The sequence below is a fragment of the Formica exsecta genome, unplaced genomic scaffold, assembly GCF_003651465.1.
Source record: "Formica exsecta isolate Colony F162 unplaced genomic scaffold, ASM365146v1 scaffold71, whole genome shotgun sequence".
Classification (NCBI taxonomy): domain Eukaryota; kingdom Metazoa; phylum Arthropoda; class Insecta; order Hymenoptera; family Formicidae; genus Formica; species Formica exsecta.
Genome location: NW_021853477.1, coordinates 226,995 through 240,847, shown reverse-complemented (window position 1 = coordinate 240,847; position 13,853 = coordinate 226,995). Strand labels below are relative to the sequence as shown.

Genomic DNA, 13,853 nt, shown 5'->3' with positions numbered 1-13,853 from the left:
TAAAAAGCGGATTTTTACGTGTGATATGCGCAGGCCAAGTCTATATGTCGATGTTTTATCTATTATTGGTATCTCACAAATATATGTCATATCTTACCGCAGCCAGTGACATACGCGAAGTTAGGAGATCTGTCATGCGTGCAGTAGGCAATGTAGAAAAACGCTCTCTTAAAATATTTTTATTAATTACATATGGGTTTATTTTTATATATCTGTATTTTTCCTGTTATATATGCTATCCGTAAACAATTAAGAATTGTACTTTTTCGAAATTAAAATTCCACATATATCACGGCATTGTGAGATTTTACGAGCAAAAGAGTACCGTACAATTATTAATTGTTTACAGACAATATATCATACATAAAACACAGATATACAACAAAAAAACCATATATAAATAAAGATATTCTAACAGGGCGTTTTTCTATATTGCTTACTGCACACATGACAGATATCTTAACCTCACGTATGTCACTATTTTAATATTTCATTATCAGTTTTCAGTATCAAACATATTTGTAAGTTTAGACATTTTGCTCTTCGTACGAAGTGACATTGAGTAAGTATTCTTTGCTAATTTGATAGAGCTTGGGTATTTTAGTAATGTGGGACAAGTTCTTAGTAATAAGTAATAAAACATTATAATTAGAAACGAGTATTTTCTGTTATATCTTCATAGTTTATAATATAAGAGTATGTATATGCATCATAGGCCTACTAATTTTCAAGTCATTAATCATCTCTTTTATTTACAGTGGGATCTTTACGCTAGAAATAATGCATTTTTCTACGCATGCTAGGATAACTATTGTGCAACTACAGTATGAGGTAATGTTTTTAAGTATTGTATTTACTGACTGTTCACTCAACCTAAAGGAAGACTGAATTGTGATGATGACAATTATGCTGGTAAGATTGCTTTACAAGATCTTAATGTCACGCTACCTATTTATATTATATCATGTTTATTTTCATATTAAGCAGGCAAAAGTAATAACTCGGCACTAATTTGCAAACCAAGAATCCAGCTTGCATCGAATGTCTGGAGGGAATCCATTTACAAAGCACGAGAATCTTTTAAGCGAGAGTTCAATATTATAGTCTCCGCTAATAGAATCTTGTGATCTGTAATGGAATGATCAACGCTCATTCACCAACTTGCAGTGTCTGTTGAAGCAATAATGATTTTGTACTGTTGACGTGTTAGAAGATTGAATATGAAGATTGAGTTTGAAGATTGAACATTTATATCGCTATTCAGTTAGTGAATATATCAACGAAGACAGTGCTTTGGCATATTATATGCAAATGTGGCATATTGTAATATATATATTATTATATATGTATTATATATGTATATATTATATATGTATATTATCTATATCATAAAAGAAAAATCTTATAACATTCTGTTTTAACCGATTTATCAATTTTACAATTACATTGCAGTGTACATATAAATACATTATTTTTCAAAGAATGATCTTGTATCAATATGATAATTATATTGTAATAATTATACTTGAAGATTTACATGTATGTACTGTCTCACATAATGCATATACATATGTTGAAATATGGAATTATTAGAAATATTAGAATAGATATATTTATATATTTGTATATCGGTGTATTTCGTATGGTGAACAATGAAGAATTATACCGTATTCTTTCGCACTTAAAATTTCAAGTATGTCACGGCATCGTAAGATTTCAAGTGCGAAAGAGTGCGGTAAAATTTTTCGTTCACCATATGAAATACACCGATACACAAATATATAAATATATCTATTCTAATATTTCTAATAATTCCATATTTCAACATATGTATATGCATTATATGTGATAGTACATATATGTAAACCTTCAAGTATTTTTTAATTATTATAAATATAATTATCATATTGATACAAGATTATTTCTCTGAAAAATAATGTGTTCATATGTACACTGCAATGTAATTGTAATGCTGATAAATCGGTTAAGAACAAAATGTTGTAAGATTTTTCTTTTGTGAGATATATATAATATGTATAATAATATAAATATTACAATATGCCATATTTGGATATAATATGCCAAAGCACTGTCTTCGTTGATATATTCACTAACTGAATAGCGATATAAATGTTCAATCTTCAAACTCAATCTTCATATTCAATCTTCTAACACGTCAACAGTACAAAATCATTATTGCTTCAACAGACACTGCAAGTTAATGAATGAGCGTTGATCATTCCATTACAGATCACAAGATTCTATTAGCGGAGACTATAATATTGAACTCTCGCTTAAAAGATTCTCGTGCTTTGTTAATGGATTCCCTCCAGACATTCGATGCAAGCTGGATTCTTGGTTTGCAAATTAGTGCCGAGTTATTACTTTTGCCTGCTTAATATGAAAATAAACATGATATAATATAAATAGGTAGCGTGACATTAAGATCTTGTAAAGCAATCTTACCAGCATAATTGTCATCATCACAATTCAGTCTTTCTTTAGGTTAAACGAACAGTCAGAAAACACAATACTTAAAAACATCACCTCATACTGTACTTGTACAATAGTTATCCCAGCACACGTAGACCCAAAAATGATTTATTTCTAGCGTAAAGATCTCACTCTAAATAAAAGAAATTGATTAATGACTTGAAAATTATTAGACTTATGTTACATATACATACTCTTGTATTATAAGCTAAGAAGATATAACAGAAAATACTCGTTTTTAATTGTAATGTCTTATTATTTATATTTAACAATAAGAACTGTCCCACATTACTAAAGTACCCAAGTTCTATCACATTAGCAAAGAATACTTACCCAATGTCATTTTGTACGAAGAGCAAAATCTCGTAAACTTACAAATATGTTTGATACTGAAAACTGATAATAAGATATTAAAATAGTGACATACATGAGGTTAGGATATCTGTCATGTATGCAGTAAGCAATATATAAAAACGACCTGTTAGAATGTTTTTATTTATATATGGTTTTTTTGTTGTATATCTGTGTTTTATGTATGATATATTGTCTGTAAACATTTAATAATTGTACGGTACTCTTTTGCACGTAAAATCTCACGATGTCGTGATATATGTGGAATTTTAATTTCGAAAGAGTACAATTATTAATTGTTTACGGATAGCAAACAACAGGAAAAATATATATATACAAAAAATAAACCCATATATAAATAATAAAAATATTTTAACAGAACGTTTTTATACATTGCCTACTGCACATATGACAGATATCCTAACCTCGCGTATGTCACTGTTTTAATATCTCATTATTGTGTTTGTAGTATTAAACATATATTTGTAAGCTTGCGAGATTTTGCTTTTTCTACATAGTGACCCAGACAGCACAAAATGTCCTCAGGTTCATCCTGAATATGTCCAGGATGGTTCAGGATATTTGTAGGATGTTTTAAGATATTATTATAAATATATTTTATGAAAATTTAATATGCATACATGATTACTTTCGGTTATGTAGGCTATTTAATTTAATTTAGAAATTTTAAGTATTGTAATAAGTATTAATGTCCTATAAATGTCCATTGGATAACCCCTGGATGTCTGTAGGATATTTGCCCTGTCTATTATATTGGATGCCCTTTGGACGTCCTAAGGACATCCTTGTGCTGTCTGGGTAATAGACAGGGCAGATATCCTACAGACATCCAGGGGTTATCCAATGGACATTTATAGGACATTAATACTTATTATTACAATACTTAAAATTTCTAAATTATATTAAATAGCCTACATAACCGAAAGTAATCATGTATGCATATTAAATTTTCATAAAATATATTTATAATAATATCTTAAAACATCCTACAAATATCCTGAACCATCCTGGACATATTCAGGATGATCCTGAGGACGTTTTGTGCTGTCTGGGTTATCTCACTTTATATTACGGTAATACTAATTATGCAACAATAATTACGTGGCAATATTGATGTATGATTGTTGATAGTAATTAATATTATTTGTATAATATATAGCCATTGTGTCATTGTTCAAAATTGAAACATTAAAATTTTGTCTCTAAATTTCGCCGTTATATTAAAACGATTGCCTCAGAAAATAAAACACGAGCGAGAACAAACAGCGTCGCGGTCACCCGCTCGGTGCGTGATTGCATTCTTCTTAGAATGAAAAACTGTGACAAACACCTGGTTCGAGAAGGTTCGAAATCAGAAAAACTTGTTATTCAGATCGGCAGAGTGCGAGTTTCCGCGGTCGGTCGATTTAGTCTGCCTACGACAACGATTCGAGCTGGTCGATAGCAATCGATCATAGTTTCGAATATCATCATTTCTCGTATGATATTCTTTCGTGTCTTATTCTCGCTCGTGTCGCGTACGCAGTAGGCTTACTCGTCTCAAATCGGTCCGAATTGTCTCGCATACAATCGCATTCATATTTTCGCGGCGGTCAATTCGGTCATATCTCCAACTGTATTCTTCAATTCAGTTAGTGCTAAGACATTGTGAACGTTAATTCTGTGGAGTCCGAGAGTCGACGCTCGTTAACCGCATCGCGAATGTCCTCTGCCTCGCGCCAAGCAACATCCGGCGTCCGCGTGCAAGATATCCGTTCTCGCGAGAGCCTCTAGCAAGAAGCTCTTAATCAAGATTTCCGAACCGCGAAAAAAGGGCAGTCATTAACAGGACATGTCGAAGATTTCCGTCAGAATCGCGGAATACGTGCCGTCGCTCGCTCCTCTATTCTTCAAAATAAAGGGAACATTACTAACAATCTGCACTCGATTCTTTTCTCAATCTCCTTATCCTCCAGCGGATCTACGGATTCGCGTTACACACCGCTTCTCGCTCATCTCTGAGCGTCTCTCTCAGTTTCGGGCGATCTCGTCGAGATCGACTCCCGAACAGTCATAAAATAATACGCATTAGTATGCCATATTATTAGCAGTAGCAAATGTATATCGAGAAAATATACATCATTCATGTTACATTATCTTGAAATATGTTATTTCTCAACAAGGCTGTTTTTACTTCTTTTACAATGCCAACCGAAGAACACGATGAAGGTGAGCCTTATAATAAAAAAAAAAACTGCATTAAATCATATCTATTTTGCATAAATATCATGCAATCTTTTTCATTATTCTTGGAATAAATAATTTTTTATTGTATTTTCTTATAAGATGAAAAGTAAATTTAATAGTTAAATAATAAATATATATTTATTATAAACGTGCACACATCAAAAATAGATGTAAGTGTCCGATTGTATTACGATAAAACCGCATCTCTCCGTACTAATTAAAACCTAAACGAGCGATTCATCTGTCACTGTCTTCTGCAGGGTCGTCCTGGGACACCTGGAATTCCGGGAAGTATCGGACCAATGGGACCCAAGGGAGAAAAGGGGGAGCCCGGCGCACCGAGTCCTTACGGTGTTTCCGTCGGTGTAAGTATAACTTCCAGTTTCCCGACTTGGTATCGCCGTGTAAATTTCTCGCGCGCGCTAACTTTACATATAAATCTAAGTGCCCGCTAAAAAGTGAAAATCAAGAACGAAAAGTCAAACCGCGAATCGCTTGGAAAGGATTTCTCACGCTAAGTGACTTGTCAGTCGTTTGTCCAGAAACAACGAGAACAACAAACTCCTCTTTCGTTCCAAAGAAAAAAAAATGCAAATATAAATAATAATTTTTTCGTTTCTCTTTTCCCTCTCGCGTGATTTTAATCTGAGTTATAGCAACAGAATATATATATAAAGTCTATATAAATAATATATAAATAAAAAATACATATAAATATAAATATATATACATATAATTTATAAATAATAATATATATATGTATACATATACACACATATATCCTGCTACTTTAATTTGTCAGACCAAAATGAGAGAGACGTGAGAGGGAAGAGAGAAATGAAAAAATTATTGTTTTTATTTCCACTGCATTTTTTTTTTTTTTTCTTTGAAACGAATATATACCCTTGTAAACAAAACAATAGAAATCTTTGAACAATAGGCGGCGGAATGCGAGTGATAGAAATGAATGTAGAAGTGCATCTGGCGTGCGTGCGTGTGTTTTTTCGCGTCTTCGTCGCTGAATTTATTTGTTGCGCCAAACAGAAACTTTCTCCGCCGCGGCGCAGAGTTTCGCGAGCTGTCACACCCGACAACTGACAAATAACGTATACTGATACGCGCGATATGGCGTCCCGCTTTGCTTGCGAGCTTGTATTTGTTTGCAACGTATTCAACCAGACATATCCGAATATAATAATTCTTTTAAATGTTACAATTCTTTTAGTATTACAAAGCATACAAAACAAATCAACAATTGCACGCTGAATACAAGAAAAGGAAAAAATGTATATCACAAAATTTTACAGTTTTTACAAAATGAAATAATTGAAATAATAATTTAAGAGTAGATTTTTAGTCAAACTTGTAAAATTCTTTTTCGAAATAGAAATTTTCAAGAAAAGCTTTATTAGACAAAAGGATCCAGATCTAATAATATAAATCTCAGAATATAAATGGAAAACGGAACTTTGTTCTTCAATTAAATCTGATTTCATATAGATCAATTTTATTTGAAGAATAAGAATTTGATCTGGGGATTTAATTTTATGTTGTGAAAATTAAGAAGAAAAACGTGAAAACTCGTCAAGAAATTCTTAAAATATTTTACGCTATGTCTTTAAAGTATCTTTTTTTACGTAGAATTTTTAGCAATACCATAATGAAGAAATCGCAAAGATCTAGTGAATGTAAAAAAAAGATATCTTTTGTATGTAAATTTCATAAAATTACAAATAAATATATAATTTCATAAAATATAATTTCATAAAAAAGTATAATTTCAAAAAATTACAAATAAATATATTACATGAAAATAGATAACAATAAAAATCGATCATGATATCATTTTTCTAAGGGCATAATGCAACATTGATAACGACAAAGATAGATTATTCCTCAAGAAAAAACGATTACACGGTCAGGCAACAGAAAATTCCGATATCGTCTTCCCACGATCGAGAGGATGTCTCTCGCGCCTCTCCAGCATATAAACCGTCTCGGCTAAACATTCGTGAAAAAGAACGCAACCAAGGAACGTCGACAGAAAGCCGACGTGATGCGCCTAAGCGATCGTTGCATCTCATTCTTCAGTATTTCCGATAAATCAACCGCTCCTGCTCCTGGCAATATTTTACTACTTGCTGATTCTCTACAAACCTATCTACTTGTCTGTCAAAGCGATAAGAAGCGTAAGAAAACCGATAATAGCAGCTTCTGAAATATATCGATACGTCTTCATGAGAAACTATCAATTGTTAAAAATATTGTGAATCTATAGTTGCTTGTTTAAATATCTTTTTTAGATTAAAGGCGACAAAGGAGTCGATGGTTTTCCCGGAATTCCTGGCCAACCGGGAAGAGAGGGTCAAAGGGGACCTCCAGGACCACCTGGACCTCCTGGACCACTGTCCCAAGGAAAATACATCCCGGTTCCAGGACCTCCAGGTCCTCCCGGACCCCCTGGTCCGCCTGGATTATCCTTAATCGGACAGAAAGGCGAACCTGGAATCGGTAGAAGTCACGTTTTCGGTGAAAGGGATTATTACGGCTCTAGACAAGGTAAAAATATTAAGAAATTCGATGAAAATTATTATAATTCAATAATATAGATGATAATCTATTGCGACATCACTGCTCAAAAATAATTACAACTAATTTTAATTAAGATGTCCATTCGAATATTATATATTTAATATTGCAAATTAACAATCCATTTTGTTAATAACAGAGATACCTATCCTTTAAATCATTCTAATATTATTTCGTCGAGCACACATTTTATTCCCCTCCCTCCCCCTATCGAATATTTATAAATATAATTAAATTTCACACTCGCATACCATAAGGACCCAGAAGTAGTCTGGACGAATTGAAAGCTCTACGTGAACTCAAGCAATTGAAAGAATTAAAGGAGCAATTAGGTATGTTAGTAATGTGAAATTAAAATAATTATGCAGCGCCATCACCGTTCTTTCGCGAATGCCTTATAAAATAGATTAATTTTTAATTAATTTCAATAACATTTTCTTCAAGGGGTTGTCACTGCCGCTACAAGGGGGCCTTTAGAAAGTACAACGAAAATTGTGCCAGGAGCTGTTACATTCCAAAATACAGAAGCCATGACAAAAGTAAAGTTTTGCGAATCACCATTTCTTTTCACGAACGTTTGAAATATCAACTTTTTAACACTCTCTTTATTTGTACATTATAGATGTCTAGTGTTAGTCCAGTTGGAACTCTGGCTTACATCATAGACGAACAAGCTTTATTAGTCAGAGTTAATAACGGATGGCAATACATAGCAGTCAGTATTAACATTCATTATTATTGCAAATTTAACGCACACACAATATTTAACATTATAATTTTTTATAAAACTAAATTTTTTTAATTTATACAGCTCGGATCACTTTTGCCTATCACAACGCCAGCACCGCCAACCACGGCACCGCCACCAGCAAATCCTCCCTTCGAAGCGTCGAACTTGATTAACCAGATACCCGTGAAAGCTGACGGAACAGGGGTAAGTTAAGAACTTGAGTGGATATTGCGTAAAAAAAATACGTTCGTAGAAATTAATCGTATTAATTTCGAAAATAATTCGCATTTTTTTCCATGCTGCAGTGGTATCCGCGAATGGTGAGATTGTACCATATTTAATTGAAATTTTTCGTCCGTTTCCATCCCCAGAATATAATATGTATTTCGCATTTTTTTTTAGAATATGCAATAAAAAATAGAGATTTCAATTTAAAAAATTCAATGTGACCTTGATATGACCTTAATAATGCCACCCAAGGTCTAACTAATAGTTCTATCTCTTTTCCCCTTCAGAACCAAACAACTTTTGTCTAAAAATTTTTTTTCTAAAACTTACAGGTTTTGAGATATTTGCCTGTCAAGATTAAAAAGACTCACCATATATATATATATGTATGTATATATTCGTGCACAATTAACTTTGAGCGGGTTTTCTCGCGTGCCCGACGTATATATCGCGAGATATAAAGCATGTAGAGGAGTTGTATCTTAATCTCAACGTATTAATTATGTACGGAAGGAGGCGGGAAGATTATACATTGTTGCAGTAAATAATCCATGATGATCGATATGACGTTACGATTATTTGAAATATTTTTTTTGCATTTTTTTTTTTTTTTTTTAATTTCAAATCTAATAGAATTAATAATTTTTTAAATTAAAATGTTTGTAAATGGTTGTAAAATTTAATCAATGTGCATCCGATATTGCGATGAAATTCGATTGTGATTGAAAATCTTTATTTTATACAAATTATATATTTTTCAGTTGAGAATGGCTGCATTGAATGAGCCATTTACTGGAGATATGCACGGTATACGAGGAGCAGACTATGCTTGCTATCGACAAGCTAAACGAGCAGGCTTAAGAGGTACATTCCGCGCTTTTCTCAGCTCTCGAGTTCAAAATGTCGATAGTATCGTCAGATTAGGAGATCGAGATCTTCCTATAGTTAACATAAAGGTAATTACGACGAAAATATAATATTTATTTATTATCGTGTTCGATGCTCTCTATCAAATCGAACATTCTATTAAAAATAATCGAAATTGTTTAGGGCGATGTGCTATTCAATTCTTGGAAAGAGATGTTCAACGGAAACGGGGCGTATTTCTCTCAGAATCCCAGAATCTACAGTTTTAACGGGAAGAACATTCTTACCGACTTTGCGTGGTAAATATATGGAAAATATATTTTTTTTCAATGTGAAGAAATATATTAATTTATATTACACGAAAATTATATAATTTACAAAATGACAAACTAATTAAATGGTCACAAATTTGCGAATAGTGTTATTTATCCGGGAGAGAACGTTATTTCCCCGGGTCTCGGAAATAACATTCTTGCCTTTATCCAAGATAAGCTTAAGATTGATCATTGAATCGACTTGTTCCCCCCGTATTTCAGGCCTGAGAAAATCGCATGGCATGGTTCTCACAAACTTGGCGATCGTGCGATGGACACTTATTGCGATGCCTGGCACTCGAGCAGCTCAGATCGCTATGGATTGGGCTCGCCGTTGACTGGCGGCCGGCTGCTGGAACAAGTGCGATATTCGTGCGACAATAAATTCGCGCTGCTATGCATCGAAGTGACGAGCGAAATGGTGAGAAGACGGCGGAGCGTCAATGGTCAATCGGAAAACGACGTTGAGATGACGGAAAACGACTATGTGGAATACTTGGAAGAACTCATGCAATACTGAACACTCATTCTCTCTTTCTCGATTATCACCGTCACTTGTAACGCGAAAACCAAGCCGTCATATCGATATAATACATATCGCGAAATAATAACGCGCGAGCAGCGACGCATCTCATCTTGTTTCCAAGATCTATATCTTCGAGATTCCAAAGGTATAATTACTTATACTTCCATCACGAGTACACTAACCATCTGCTTCAACCGCATCTCAGTTCTCTCTTCTCTCAATCTTTATTAAAGATAAAAAGAAGACTGATCGTCTAGATATTCATTCGTCAGTGTTTCGTCGTACCGAGTATTCCTATCGGGTATTCAATCTATCAGTCAGTACAGAGAGTTTCGATCGTTCAAAGATCTCTTTGTAAAGCCATCGCAGTTCAACGTTTATTAAGCGTATCCCTTCATCACGATTAAACGTCCAAAAATATTTATAGATCATTACGTGAACGATGTGATCTCGAATATACGCGTGCACGATTCGCTCAGGCGTTTACAACGCGCTTAAGCATTAAAAAACGTCTGTCTAGTTTTACTTCTTCTCATTAAACGCCACACGCCAGGACATCACAATATCCATTTACCAATTTTTAATTCATCAAAAATTCAAACGACTAATTTTTACGATTTGGTATCATTGCAAAGATCGAGGACTTGAATTCAAAATAGTATTAACTTCAGAAATCAAAAATTTTTAAGAAAGAAAATTAATATATAATTCATTCTTTTCTATTTTTTTTCTTTTTTGTTTATTATACATATAATTTATATCTGAAAACTCTCACGCATATTTTTCACAATAAGATATTTTTTTTAATTATGATATTTTTCAAAAAACTATAAATATGAATATATAATGTGGTGCATAATTCAGAATTTATAATTGAGAATTTAGTCGCTAAGAGAATATAATAAAATTGAGAATTTAGTTTCTTTTTCGTGTTTTACGTGATATAGAAAAAAATTAAATTCTCATATAATACTCTTTCACATTAGATCGTAACGATTTAATTTTGATTTCTCTGAATTTAATACGGTTTGGACTTCAGATCCCAAATTGTTCATGTAAATCTCTCGTTTCTGATACTCTAATACAAAATAACTGACGTAATTATACGTGCCCTTAAATGATTAAAATACAAATAATCATGTTCGGCACACGTGCGTTATGAATGCTCTGTACCGTTTATAAACAAAAAATAATTACCTAACACTGCTCTAAATAAACCTAAACGAAGTTCGTACCCGCGCGATCAAGTTGCATTTACATTTTAGCTGATACATATTGAGTGTGTATGTTAGATATAAGAGACACATCGATTTAAGGAGTTTCAGACGACGCGGCGAGTCGCTGTCGAAGATTTATGCTCCGTGTATTAACACAAATGGGTTAATAAAAATAAAAAGTTATTTACTCAAATCATACATCGATCGTTTTCAGAATAGTTTCCATGATCGATTTATTTATAAGTCTTGGAAGAAAAATCATCACGAAGATTTTCGAAAAAATTGGGAACTATTATTTATAGAGGGTATCCCAGAATTAGACCGACAAACTTCAGGTGGTTATGAAGAACACCAAAACAAGCCAATTTTGCCAATAAATCCCTATCCGCAAATGAGCCGTTTTGGCATTAGAGAATCATATAGAGACTAACAAGGAAACAGGGTTGGGAAGTAACGCGTTACTTGTAACGCCGTTACCGTTACAGTTACTTTTTTTCGGTAACTGTAACGGTAACGGCGTTACAAATTTTGTTTGTAACGGAAAAAGTAACTTTGTTACATTTTTCGGTAACGAGTAACGAATTTAACAGTTACTTTTATTGTTACTTTTTTTGAATTTACTCGATATAATTTTCATACAAAGGAAAATATTGATAAGAGTGTTGGAATGCAGCATTACATGAAAACTATTGAAAACTCATTGTGATATCTTGTTTTTTGGTAAGACAATGTTTAAAAACTTTTAGTGTTTAATTTGTATTAAAAAAAATTGTATGTAAAGTTATTGTTATATATAAAAAAACTAACGGAAATTGTAACGACTCGTTATTTTTTTAGTAACGGTAACGCTAACGAGTTATTTTTTAAAATTGGTAACGAGTAACGGTAACGAGTTACTTTTTAGAAAAAAGAACGGTAACGGTAACGAGTTACTTTTATAAAATAACTTTCCCAACCCTGCAAGGAAACCTTGCGAACCCGAAAATTCTGATTTTGATGAAACTTTACACACATGTAAGGGGGATAAATAGATGAATTTAGAATTTCCAGAGTTGCGGTCTAAAAACGATTCTAAGGAATAATCACCCCTCATAACGGCTTTTTGTTTTTTTCGATATATCTCGAAAATTATTCGAGATATCAAAAAATGTTTTATACAAAAGTTTCATGGTAAAAACATCTCCATTTAACCATATTAATAAAATTTTGGAAAAATCATTTTTTTCAAAGATTTTTGTCCTTGTTAGTCTTTGATTCTCTAGTGCCAAGACGACTCATTTACAGATTTATTGGCAAAATTGACTTATTTTGGTGTCCTTTATAACTATTTGAAGTTTGTCGGTCTAATTTTGGAACATCCTGTATACATCAATATGAAAAAAAATGTAAACTCACGACTTCGTTACGATTCTTTTCTTAAAATAAACAGTCATACATGACTTTACCAGTTACCAAATATCCTTAGTGAAATTATCCTTCATCCTTAATGTATGTATTAACTTCGAGTTCCATATTTGATATGCGACATCTCATCCGATCCGTACATATCCCTCATCAGCTACTCTAAAAACATATAAAGAAATAAAATTTAGCGAAGTTCTACGATATTGTTATACGAAATATGGATATAATAAAATTTATATATATATATATCTTTTATTCGCGTACGTTATTCTTTTCTCAGTGTTATTTGCGCAGGATTTAAGAATTTCTAGCCCTAATGTTACACCGAGCATAAATCGAATCTAAGTCAGTGTCTATAATTCGAAGGAGAGGTATACCTATATCGTTAACGTTAACTTAATTTATTACAATTACGTAGAGACCGATCGTGAAACTATCATATGTATACTTAGGTTATCAACATGCTTATTAGCGTATATTTCCTACGTACATATATACATGAACTTTTTTTAATGTTGTCAGTAGTAATTCGTGGCATCCAAAAACGTGCACACGGGCTTATTGATGTCTTATTACATGAATTTATGCACAATCGGAGCGTATATGCATTTTCCCGTGCGCGCCTAATTTCGTATCTTAAGACATGTGCACAATGTCATATGTGTGCAATCGATTGTCCTTCGATATAGTTTGCACTGAAAATGTTTCATTTCCAAATTTTATATTATTTGTACACTTTATTATTGTCTTTCTAAATAAAAGAGGAAAAGGAGTCTCTTCTCGAGTTACGTCTCCTTCCTTTGCTTTTTTTAAATATATATAAAAGTAATGTACAAATGTAGAATCGTAATTGTTATAACTTGAATATTCGATTAATGATATATATA

At 32.8% G+C, this 13,853-nt stretch overlaps 1 protein-coding gene across 4 annotated transcripts in view; it reads left to right on the top strand.

The window, feature by feature from the left end:
* Window positions 1-11,127, top strand: part of LOC115243267 (collagen alpha-1(XVIII) chain) — a 334,384-nt gene extending 323,257 nt beyond the window's left edge. For all 4 annotated transcript variants that reach the window (XM_029820094.1, XM_029820093.1, XM_029820097.1 and 1 more), the window contains 11 exons: window positions 5,062-5,073; window positions 5,352-5,456; window positions 7,395-7,650; window positions 7,938-8,012; window positions 8,125-8,219; window positions 8,303-8,395; window positions 8,492-8,614; window positions 8,716-8,730; window positions 9,400-9,594; window positions 9,689-9,804; window positions 10,042-11,127. In XM_029820094.1, coding sequence (XP_029675954.1) covers window positions 5,062-5,073; window positions 5,352-5,456; window positions 7,395-7,650; window positions 7,938-8,012; window positions 8,125-8,219; window positions 8,303-8,395; window positions 8,492-8,614; window positions 8,716-8,730; window positions 9,400-9,594; window positions 9,689-9,804; window positions 10,042-10,339 — 1,383 coding nt within the window. In that variant the 3' untranslated portion in view covers window positions 10,340-11,127. The remainder of the gene's footprint in view (window positions 1-5,061; window positions 5,074-5,351; window positions 5,457-7,394; window positions 7,651-7,937; window positions 8,013-8,124; window positions 8,220-8,302; window positions 8,396-8,491; window positions 8,615-8,715; window positions 8,731-9,399; window positions 9,595-9,688; window positions 9,805-10,041) is intronic.
* Window positions 11,128-13,853: the final 2,726 nt, after the last annotated feature.